Below are 12,853 nucleotides of genomic sequence, written 5' to 3'. Positions count from 1 at the left end.
CCCCACTGCCCCTCCTGACTTGCCAGCAGCCTCCCCCTCCACCCCCACAGCCCCACCTGACTCACCTGCTTCATCTGGCATACCTGAAACCCCCACCATAATGACTGTTGCTGCATTCTGGAAGAAATATAACATTCAACAAGTCATAAATTTCTTCATCAAAGCCTGGAATAATACAACACTGGGAACTGTTAACCGGGGTAGCGGCAGGGACACTCTAAGTGTGTTGCCAAGCTTCGGAACCCCTGCTAGTAAAGTCCATCAGGCCTGTTGTCTACTGTTGTTATAGTCTATCTATCTATCTATTGCCAGACGCCTCAATCCCGTTTGGGGTGGCCACAAACAAATCGCCTCCAAGTCGCCCTGTCCCCCGCCATTTCACTGCCCTGCTCCCAACTCACACCCCTCTCTCTCATATACCTCTCCACCCCATCCCTCCATCTCATCTTCGGCCTCCCCCTCCCTCTTCCCCCCTCCACCTCACTCACATACACTCTCTTCGTCAGTCTTTCACCCTCCATCCTCTCCACATCGCCAAACCACCTCAGTGTGTTCCTCATAACGCTTCCTATCACATCCACATCCACACCACAACGCTCCTTTATATCCTCATTCGTCAGCCTGTCTCTCCACGTGACTCCACAGGCTCCTCTTAAATAACTCATTTCCACTGCTCTCACTCTTGACTTGTGTCCTTCCAACAATGTCCAAGCTTCACTTCCATACGTTAGAGTTGGTATCACAATACTGTCATGTAGTAACTTTTTCACTTCCATGCTCACTTCCCTGTTTCTTATCACTGCTTTCAAGGAACCAGCAACCTTTCTTCCCTGCTGTACCCTTTCAAGCAATTCATCCTCCAAACCTCCATCCTTACTCATCACACTACCCAAATACTTAAACGTACTCACATTTTCCAATTCCTCATCATCTAACCTCGCTGTACATTCACTAACTTCACCTCTCTCAAAGACCATCACTTTACTCTTCCCTACATTCACCTTTAGGTTCCGTTTCTTACACACTCTCTCAAACTCATCCACCAAGCCTTGCAGCTCCCCTTCGTCTTCACTCAACAACACAGTATCATCTGCAAACAACAGTACAGGGAGTTTCCAAACACTATCCTCTCTCACCAGGGCCACTCCAACATCCACTACCCTACCTTGTACCTCTTTTATTACCCCATCCATGTACAGATTGAACAACCATGGAGACATGACACATCCCTGTTTCAAACCAACTTTCAAAGAGAAAAATTCACTTAGTTCACCATCCACACGCACTGCAGCCTTCGCACCATCGTACATACTCTTCACAGCATTCAACAACTTCCCATCTACTCCATATATTCTTAACACTTTCCACAATCCTTGTCTATCCACCCTGTCATATGCTTTCTCCAAATCCATGAAAGCTGCATACAACTTCTTTCCCTTCTCTAGAAACTTTTCCACTAAAGATCTAAGAATGAATATCTGATCTACACAACCTCTTCCCTTCCTAAAGCCTCCCTGTTCTTCTCCAACTAATTTCTCTGTTCTTTCTCTAACTCTGTCTATAAGTATCCTACCATACACTTTTCCTATTATACTAAGAAGACAAATGCCCCTATGATTACCACACACTTCTTTTTCCCTTTTCCTTTGTACAAGGGAATAATTATACCTGACTTCCAATCCTCCGGGACTCTACCTTCCTCCCAGGCCAATCTGCACATCTTCCACATCCATTCTACTACTATCTCTCCCCCATGCTTCAGCATTTCACCACACACTCCATCAATTCCTGGGGCTTTCCCCGATTTAACTTTCTTCATTGCTTCCACAACTTCTATCCTACTGATTTCTTCCTGTCTTCTCACCTCCCTCCTTCTCCCAGCAATTCCCCAGCCACTTATACTCGCATTACTTCCATCCTCTACGTTCAACAATTCCTTAAAGTGTTCTCTCCATCTGCTCACTTTTTCTCCCTTCTCCACTAGTAATCTACCATTTTTATCTTTCACTCCCCTGCTAACTTCACTTCCACCCTGTCTTACTCTTTTCACTTCTCTCCAGAACATTTTCTTACAGTCCCTCCACTTTACACTCAAATTCCTTCCAAATTCCTCATCCACTCTCTTCTTACTCTCTCTTACTAATCTTTTCACCTCTCTCATCCTTTCCACATATAACTCTCTCTTCCGCCTCTCAACTTCTTCCACATCCCTATTTCTCACCCATTCATTGTATGCTTTCTTCTTTTGTGCCACAGCCTGTTTCACCTCTTCAGTCCACCACGCTGTTCCTTGCACCCCCATCCGCCTTCTCTTCCTTCCACACACCACATCACATGCTGCACATATTTCTTCTGTAAATATCTTACACACACCTTCCACGTCTCCCATCTGCTCCAATCGTTCCTCCACTTCTCTCTTATACTCTGCCTTTTTCTCATCCTCTTGTAACCTTTCCACTCTCCTTGCAACTACTCCTTCCTCTCGTCTTTCCCTTCTTCTATTCCTCCATCTCACTTGCATCCTAATTCTGGCCACCACCAAGTAGTGGTCAGAAAGTCCACTCCCCCAACCTCTATACACTCTTGCATCCTTTACACATCTTCGCATCCTTTCATCCACACACACATAATCAATCATTGCCTTCCTTTCATTCAGTTCACCACCCACCCTTCTCATCACTCGCCATGTATACCTGTGGATCATTTTATGCCTGAAGAGGGTATTGGCTATCACCAATCCCCTCCCAGCACAAATGTCCACTAACGCACTCCCATTCTCATCTATCTCGGCAGGCACACCCCACTCACCAACTATTCCATCCACCTTCACATTACCAACTTTACCATTCATATCACCAATCAAAAACACTCTCTCATTCCTTCCAAACTTTTCTATGCACATTTCCACATTTGTCCAGAACTCTTCTCTCACTCTTCTAGCACGCTCTTGCGTTGGCGCATACACACACACAATCGCCCACATTTGTATTCCAACTTTCAACTTTACCCACACAATCCTTGACCCAACTGATCCATACTGTCTTATGCTCTTCTTCCATCTTTTACTCACAACTATACACACTCCTTCCTTTGCCCTCTCATTCTCATCTACTCCTGCACATATACCCCATCCATACTCCCATTCTCTCACACTTTCTCCTCTCCATTTTGTTTCAGTTATACCACATACATTCACTTTCGCACCCTCAAGCACCTGGACAATCTCTCTCTCTTTCACCTCATCATTCGCTCCTCTTACATTCCATGTACTCATTACCAAGTCCTTTGTCCGGTCCTGGGTCATCATCGTTTGGTCAGTCCTTGTCCGAAGCTTCTTGTTTGTTTTTTTAGTTAGTTGTTTTCCGGGGAGGGGCACTAACCCTCCGCCAACCCTTTTAGTCGCCTTTTACGACAAGCAGGGATACTGTTATGGTGACTGACCATATTTTTGTTATTGTAGCCATACCTGTAGTATATATCTGAAAAACTTTCCCTTTATTATGTCACTAAGGGCCAAAAAATGTCAAGGTATGAGGGGGTATTGACCATATGTAATTTTTCCCATGAGATTATGTGTTCACAGAGCAGTTTCACAGTGCGTGAGGACCAGGACCACCCATCCACTCACATGCTGTGCAAGCTCACTGTACGTAAGTATGTATGTATGTATGCACCAGAATAACTCTCAACCCACCGGAAAAACTCCATATCCTACAATGCACATTCCCTGAGCATACTGGATGTATGACAGTTTAAAGTATCTAAATGTTGTACAATGCAGTACTTCAGACTAACCTGAGTCAGTGCCTGATGCTGATTCAATGGACCCTTTGTTGAGCAGAACCATAACTGAGACAATGAAGTGGCTTGGTGTGGCATGAGCATAAGGCAATATTTCTTCTCTCACCAGCTCTACCACCTGACAATCTATGCTCTCATCTCGCTCAGCTTCCTCTGAACTTTGGTTAGCTGGTGGTGGGCTGCAAATGACAGTGAAATTAAAGATGAAAAAAAAAAGACACAGTGAGGATTGGAAAAACAATCAAGCATCCACTCTAAGCACTGCACAGCAATAACTAAGCACAGGTTATCCTAACTTTTGGCCTTCAGTGGCTGTGAGGTACAATAGTACATTTGTGTGACCACAGACTGACCTCGGGACCACTTTTCCTAGTGCACCACAGACCGATCTAGGGACCATTTCTTCTAATTACTTCTTCTTACAGATGTGAAGAGAATTGTCTGGCACACCCGGCAATGTGTTTTTTTAGCTTCCTTAAACCCATCCTGTGATTTGCTATGATTCATAGAAAAACTAACAAAATTACTATGCAAGTTCCAATAACATGTACACCAATGGGTGATAACATGTGAAATAAACTGACTGACTTAGTGCTTGGGATGGTAGAGTAGGGTCGTGTACACATACTGCTGAACTTCGTTCCCTTCCCATAATTATTCGCAGTTTTTTACAGATCGCACTAATTCAACAACTCTGACACTGGCACTGAAGGATATCATTCAACACCAGAAGCTACTGAGGGGTTAATGAATTAGTCACGCTATCTATCTATCTATTGCCATACACCTTAATCCTGTAAGGGGTTCCCACAAACAAATCACCTCCATGTTGCCCTGTCCCCTGCCATTTCATTGCTTGCTCCCAGCTCACACCCCCCTCTCTCATATACCTCTCCACTCCATCCCTCCATCTCATCCTTGGCCTCCCCCTCCCTCCCCCCCTCCACCTCACTCACTCTCCTCATCAGTCTCTCACTCTCCATCCTATCCATATGGCCAAATTACCTCAATGTGTTTCTCCTAACGCTTCCTATCACATCCACATTCACACCACAACACTCCTTCACTTCCTCATTTGTCAGTCTTTTTAGGGTAGCTCTATACTGATTGCTAAGCTAAAGGATTTCCTGTAAACCAGGAGGGCATGTACAACACTGGGTGGTAACCTTATAACCAACCAACACATGTTCCCTATATGACAATAAGTGGGTTGGCGGGGGGTTAGTGCCCCTCCATGGAAAACAACTAACTAAAAATACGAACAAAAATTAATCACACACTGGCCAGAAAAATAATAAAGTTTTTGTAAATAATATATTATATATATATATCTAACTATCTATATATATATATATATATATATATATATATATATATATATATATATATAAAAGTGCCCCTCCACGGAAAACAACTAACTAAAAATACGAACAAGAATTAATCATGCACTGGTCAGAAAAATAATAAAGTTTTTGCAAGAAATATATTATCTATATCTATCTATCTATCTAAATATACTGTGTATATATATATATATATATATATATATATATATATCAGCTAACTGAAAAAACTACAGAACATAATAAACCACTGTGCTTAGGTTTTGTTGATTACGAAAAGGTTTTCGACTCAGTGGAGCACATAGCAATTATAAATTCATTGCGAGAACAAGGAGTAAATGAGAACATTGTAAAACTGCTCGAAAACATATATAACGAGGGAACTGCTACAGTTAAATTACATAAGGAGTCGGAAAAAATTAAGATTGAGAAAGGCGTGCGTCAGGGAGATACACCAAAGTTATTTACAGCATGCCTAGAAAGTATTTTCAGAAAGCTAGACTGGGAAAACAAAGGTGTGAACATAGATGGAGAAAAGCTAAACCATTTAAGATTTGCAGATAACATTGTCCTAATCTCAGAAACAGCAGAGACATTGCAAGAAATGTTAAATGACCTGAACAGAAAAAGTCTCAAAGTAGGGCTAAAGATGAACCGAAGTAAAACTACAGTAATGTTTAATCACCAAACACTAACGTCATCAGAATAAGTGGAGAAATTCTTGTAGGAGTCGAGGAGTACAATTACCTGGGACAAATACTAAAATTAACGAAAGATAATGATAGCAAAATAAAAAGACACATTACAATTGGATGGAAAGCTTTCGGTAAACATAAGGACATGAAAAGTAGCTTCCCAATTTGTATGAAACGAAAAGTATAAAATCAATGTACAGTAATCCCCGTACTATCCGGACACCCACTTTCTGGACATCCCCACTTACTGGATATTTTGGTCCCGGGATCCAAAATTCCCAAAATGGGCCAAAAATCGCAAATAATTAGAAAAAAATACGACCCCCCCCCCCACCACAATTTGAACTTGACGTGTGCGGCACGGACCAACTGCGTCTTGGTGTGTAGTTCCGCCGCCGTCCGCTACAGCGCCCCAGCATCCTCCCCACATACTGCCTGTCTCTTGTTGTATTTAGCTAATTGTATTTACCTAATTGTGATATACAAGAAATGAGCTACGCTCCTGGGGTCCCGTCTCCGTTTCTCAATAAGTCAAATTTAGCTTAAAAATCATTTAAGTTTTTAGACTAGACAATCTCTTTGTCCAGGCTATTTCACAGGTCTATACATCTATAAGGAAAACTATATTTCTTGATATCCTTCAAGCAGCTTGGCTTCTTCAGTTTCATCCCGTGTCCTCTTGTTACTCTCTTATCCCATAAAAACTGATCTTCTTTGTCAATATTATCTACTCCCATCATGGTCCTGAACACTGCAATCATGTCGCCTCTCTTTCTTCTTTCTTCTAAGGAAGGCAAATCCAGCTTTTCAAGTCTCTCTCTGTATGACAGATCTGACAGACTGGGGATCATTTAGGTTCCTGTTCTTTGTATTCTCTCAATCTTGTTTATATCTTTCTTTTTGTGTGGGGACCACGCTACTGCTGCATATTCTAACCTGGGGCGAATCATGGCCACTATCAATTTTTTCATCACCTCCTCACCCATATAATGAAAAGCTACTCTTATATTAGTCAGGAGTTTATACATCTCAACTGTCTTGTTAATGTGTTTTTCAGGTGACAAACTGTCCTGGACCAGCATACCCAATTCTTTCTCTTCTCTCGCTTTTGTGATTGGTTCATTACCCATCAAATAATTCAATGATGGCCTCTTGGTACTTTTACCCATTTCCAATATTTTACATTTCTTTGCATTGAATTTCATTTCCCACGTCCAGCTCCATTCGTGTATCCTATCCAGATCCTCCTGCAGCATTTTACAATCCTCTTCAACCTCTACCTTCCCCAAGATCTTTGCATCATCAGCAAACAGACTTGCATAACTGTTCACTGCATCTACCATATCATTTACATAAATCAGGAACATTACTGGTGCCAACACCGAGCCCTGTGGGACTCCACTTGTTACTTCCCTCCATCCAGACAACTTATCCTTTATTACTGTCCTCATTTGTCTGTCTCTCAAAAAGTCTCTCATCCATTCCAGGAGCTTCCCCTTCAGTCCTCCTATATGCTCTAGTTTCCACATAAGTCTCTTATGGGGTACCTTGTCAAAGGCCTTCTCCAGATCTAAATCACACAATCCACCCAACCATCTCTTTCCTGTAGCACATCAATCAATCTTGAGTAAAAGCTCAACAAGTTGGAAACACATGACCTTCCACTTCTGAATCAAAACTATCAGCCAAAATATTCACCTCTTCCAGATATTTTATCCATCTGGCTTTCAGAATTTTTTTTGCACAATTTTGAAACCATGCTGGTTAGGGACACTGGTCTATAATTCAGGGGTTCTTCCTTGTTTTCTCCCTTATAAATTGGTACCACATTTGCCCTTTTCCATGCTTGAGGCACTATCCCCTCTTCCAGAGAACACACAATTAAACTGTGAATCTTATCCGCCAGTTGTTTTCTACATTCCTTCAGTACCCAATTAGAGATTCCATCTGGTCCTGGAGCTTTCCTTACATCTTGAGTTTCTAGTAATTTATACATTTCTGTACTTCCACTTTTATATCTTTTATCACTACATTTCTAGTCACTCTCTCCCCTTCCACAAACTCCTTTTCATTAGTGAAAACTGACTGGAAACGTTTGTTCATTATTTCTGCTTGCATTGCTGCATCCATATAGACCTCTCCTTCTACTTTCAGTTTGGTGATTCCTTCCTTTTGTTTCAGTTTGCCATTAGCAAATCTATAAAACAGTTTGGGTTCATCCTTACATTTGTCTATTATACCTTTTTCAAAATTCCTTTCTTCTTCTCTACGTATTGTTGTGTATTCATTTTGAGTTCTTTTATATTCTTCCTTTGTTCTGTTGTTACCTCTTTTTCTCCAATTGTTCAATGCCGTGCCTCTCTCTTTTTTTGCTATCATACGCCTTCTATTAAATCACTCATTTTTCCTGTTTTCTTTCCCCTTTACTCTTGGCACAAATATTTCCACTCCTGAATTATAGAGGTCTAGAAAAATATCCCACTTCCTCTGTATCTCTCTTGTTTCTCTGAATTTTTTCCAATCTGCATTTTCAAAAAATTTTCTCAATCTTGTAAAGTTTGCCTTCCCAAAGATGTACCTTCCCTGCCTATAAAGCTCGTCTCTTGGCTCAACGTTCCCTGTTATCATCTGGAACTCAATGACCACATGATCACTTTTTCCAATAGGACACAGATATTTCAAGGATTCTATTACATCGGGTTCTTTGGTAAACAGTAAGTCTAGTCTAACTGGTGTGTCCTCACCTCGAAACCGTGTCTCTTTTTTGACCCACTGTGTCATCACATTGTTCATTGTTATATTTAATAATATAGTGCCCCACAAATCTACGCCGCCTCCTGAGTCCCATTCCTCCTAGTTCACCTCTTTACAATTGAAGTCACCCATTAAAATTATATTGTTGCTTTTCTCAATCATTTTCTTTAAATAACTTGCCATGTCTGACAGCTTTTCCTGGTATTCATCATCACTCCATGCTCTTGTCTTAGGGGGAACATACACTACTGCCATATCTCTCTTGTTGTTGTCTCCAGTTACTAATTTAATTTTATCACTTCGGCCCTGCCTTCTCCCATTTCCACGGTATCTACATTTACTTTGTTCTTCACTGGTATCATCACTCCTCCTCGCATTTCTTCTTTTCTGTCTCTTCTCCACAGTTTGTATTTACCATCTCCAATATGAACATCAATATCTTCTCCTAACTTAGTCTCTACAAAGCACATAACATCAGGCTCATGTATCCTCAAAAAATCGTTGATTTCTAGCTTTGCCGATATTAAACCATCAACATTAGTATAAACCACCTTCCAGTTATTTTTGATGTTTTCTATACCATCTTTTCTCCTTCTCTCCGTTGGTACTACTTCCTTAATTTCTGATCTATGACCTCCAATAAAACAATGTCTTCTCTTCCTCCGTTCTCTGTTCGTTTTTTACCTTTGCTTCCTTTACTTAGTCCATTAAGCTCTTTCTTCCTCATTTGCATCTCTTCTTATCCAAACATTTTTTTAACCCTTCCTTGTCCAATAATTTCCATGTTCTACTGATAATTTCGTTAACTGTTGCCTGGGACTTGAACTTTACCTTCAATGGCCTCGCCCCTCCTTCCTCGTATTTTCCTAACCTAAACACCTCTTCAATCTCTTCTTGCGCTTCGTTGTTTTCCTCCATGACCATTGATATTATTTCTTTAACCTTACTCAGTTCTTCTCTTTCTCTTTCTGATCTTATTGTCATCCACTTTTCTTTAACTCCTGAGATTATTATACATTTTTTCTTATCTGCTACATCCCTAACTAAAGATTCTCTACTTCTTAGCACCCTAATCACTTCCCTCTCCACCTTTTCCTTCCTTTGTTGTTTTATAATCTCTCTCAAATTTACATCTCCCTCTTCCTGAATTTTCTTCCACCCCTTATGTTGCTCCTTGATTTCTTGAATGTGCTCGTCCTGTATTCTTGATTTGGATTCATACTCATCTAGTTTGCTTTTCATCCTATCCCTTTCCTCTTCCAACCTCTTATTCTCCCTCTTAAGCTGTTTTATTTCATTCGAGGCTGATTCATCGTTCACTTTTAATTCAGTAACTTCTCTTTCTTGCTCGTCACTGCGTGTACAAATTTTTTCCAGTGTATTCTGTAAACTTTTAATCTCATTTTCCTGCTCTATGGTCTGTTCCTGTAACTCTTTAATTACTGCCCATACCTTTTTATCTCCTGGACAATCCTCTCTGCTGTTTTCTCTACACCTGCTATTCTTGTCTGGTTCAACTTAATACTTCCATTACCCACATCCTCTTCACAGAAGCCCTCGAATTCTTTCTCACCGATTGTAAACAATGCACCGTCTATTTCCGCCATGATTCAACCATATGGAGACTTTCTGTTTTCACTATATCTTGACCCTTTTATGACCGAAACCGCGTTTCTTTTTTTTTTTTACTACTGTCCGACGGGACCACCACTCACACACTCATTAACACAATCACAAACAGGCTGAGCTTCCTTTCATCGCAGATTCAGCGATTATTTTCCCACGATCCTAGAAGAGGTCCGTCTCTGTCGGCAACCTGTGTGTGAGTGCATGCTCGTGATCATGGCCGCTCACGTGCTCGCATTTGTGGTGGTGCCTTACCTGCTGCAGGCTCTGCTGCTGCTCTCCTGCCTCTTGTTAGTGTGTGTGACGATGGCTCCGCCGCCTGAGAAGAGGAAGAGAGTGGTTTTGACTCTGGAGAAGAAGAGGGAGATATTGGACAAGGTGGATGCGGGATGGTCAGCCTCACGCATCCTTCGTGAACTCAGCCTGGCCCGATCTACTTTGGCTGATATCAAGAGATCCCGCAGCAAACTCATGCAGTATACGGCTGACTTCTCGTCGAAGAGCAAATGCAACATGGAGAGGAAGATGATGTTTACTCCCTGGTATGCTGAAGTCGACCGCTCCATGTTGATTTGGTATTGACAGCAATGTGCTGCTGGTGTGCTGGTGCATGGCACGGAGCTGAAGGCTGCAATTGAGAAGTTCGCAAGGCTTCATGACACCCCAGACTTCAAGGCATCCGAGGGTTGGCTCTTCGTGTTCAAGATACGACATGGCCTTACCAACTGTAAGGCCCATGGCGAAGCTTTGGACGCCAACGAGGATGGAGTAGAGGAGTTTCGGCACAAGGTGGAGCGCTTGATCGACAGAGAGGGCCTCGCTCTCAGTCAAGTCTACAACGCTGACGAAACTGGTTTATTCTATCACACTTTGCCAACGAACACTCTAGCCGAGGAAACGGAGAAAAGTGTACATGGCCGCAAGCCCTACAAGCAACGGATATCTGCTTTGTGTTGTGCCAATGCTAACGGCATGCAACAGCTTAAGCCTGTTATTGTTGGCCATGCAAAGCAGCCTCGGTGTCTTCGTGGGGTGATGGATGTCCTTCCTGTCGTTTGGTACCATTCTTTGAAGGCATGGTTCACTGCCCAAATCTTCAAAGACTGGTTCCACCGCCATTTCGTCAAGGAGGTCATCTATTACCAGATGGAGAAACTGGGAATCCCACACGACCAGGTAAAGGCCCTCCTTCTACTTGACAATGCACCTGCCCACCCGTGCGACAAGGACTTGGTGGCTGAGAATGGGCGAATTAGGTGTATGTTTCTGCCACCTAATACGACAGCTCTCATCCAACCAGTGGACCAAGGAGTGATCATGGGAAAGAAGGGGCTGTACCGACGGAAGTTCCTGGACGAGGTGATGGTTGTTCTCAAGGACGAGGGCAGGGAGGGGCAGGACAAGCGAGGCCAGCGGACTTTGGAAAACCTTCGCCGCTACAACATCAAGTCTGCCATCTACAACTGGGCCAGTGCATGGAAGGAAGTCCCTGTCAAGACTCTAGAAAATGGTTGGTCTCGTCTGCTTCTCGGAACGGATGTGGAGCACGATTTCCAAAGTTTTGATGTGGATGACTTCCATGCACGTCTACGCGCGCATGGCGACAATGTTGATGTGGACGAAGTGAGTGAGTGGTTGGATGACTACGAGGGTGATCCGGGGTATCAGACCATGTCTGATATTGAGATTGCATCTTCAGTTGCAGGTGTCAGTACCCAGCTTGAAGATTCCGACGAGGACGGCGACGATGATGCAGACTCCTCTCAGTGTGACACTACTCCAGCCATCCCCAAGCTGAGCACACTCCGGGAACACGTAGAGTTTGTTCTCGACTACCTGGAACACCCGGACTGCGACAGGGAGATGGGGCCCTTGGGACTTGTGGAGGAAGTGCATGCTTTCAGGTAGTGCATCATTAATCGCCAAAATCATTGTTCCTTGCGTCAATCAACCATTGACTGCTTTTTCAGACCCATGACCCCCGCTGTGCCCAGCCCTGGCTCCACTCCATTGCCTCCCCAAGACAGGCCCTCATCCTCCGAGCCACACCCCAGCACATCAGGCACGGTGGAGTCACTGCTTGATGTACGTTTGCGCCTCTCTTCAAAGTCGTCTGCAGTGGGTACTCCATCACCACGACCCAGCGAAGCACCCACAGGCCACCTGCATCAGCTATTCTCAAACTCTGACAGTGATTAAACGGCAGGAACTTCTCCACTAGACCACACGGGAATTTACAGTGTTGTGCAGTGAAAAAGAACAGTGCGTAGTGTTAAGAAACTAAAATTCTGTGTGCAAAGACTAAAGTGCAGAGTGCAACACTGATTTTATTGACTTTCAATGGAGTGCAAATTAACTAGAGTGTGTTATGTTTAGAAAATGGATTTATGAGTGCAAAGACTTTAAGTGCAGAGTGCAACACTTATTTCATTAAGGTACAATGGAGCACAAGGAAGACTAGAGTGCCCAGTGTTAAGAGAATGGAATTCTGAGTGCAAGTGACTAAGTTCAGTGCAAGGACTTAATGTACAGTGTACTACAGGTGCTTCAGGTACTCCTTTTTACTGTCACAGTCTGAGAGGAGGTGGGTTATTCATCAAGATGGCCAGGGGCTTGTTGTAAGTACCCAGAATG

At 42.9% G+C, this 12,853-nt stretch overlaps 1 protein-coding gene across 1 annotated transcript in view; it reads right to left on the bottom strand.

Annotated features, from left to right (window-relative positions):
* LOC145415010 (protein MON2 homolog) overlaps positions 1 to 12,853 on the bottom strand; it is a 1,148,323-nt gene that overhangs the window by 115,095 nt on the left and 1,020,375 nt on the right. The window contains exon 28 of the mRNA XM_080284427.1: positions 3,796 to 3,980. Coding sequence (XP_080140553.1) covers positions 3,796 to 3,980 — 185 coding nt within the window. The remainder of the gene's footprint in view (positions 1 to 3,795; positions 3,981 to 12,853) is intronic.

This window comes from Coenobita brevimanus, chromosome 101, assembly GCF_032717465.1.
Source record: "Coenobita brevimanus isolate Jiangsu-jjx chromosome 101, ASM3271746v2, whole genome shotgun sequence".
NCBI lineage: Eukaryota > Metazoa > Arthropoda > Malacostraca > Decapoda > Coenobitidae > Coenobita > Coenobita brevimanus.
Note: the sequence above shows the minus strand (reverse complement) of the source record. Positions and strands in the feature narration are given on the sequence as shown.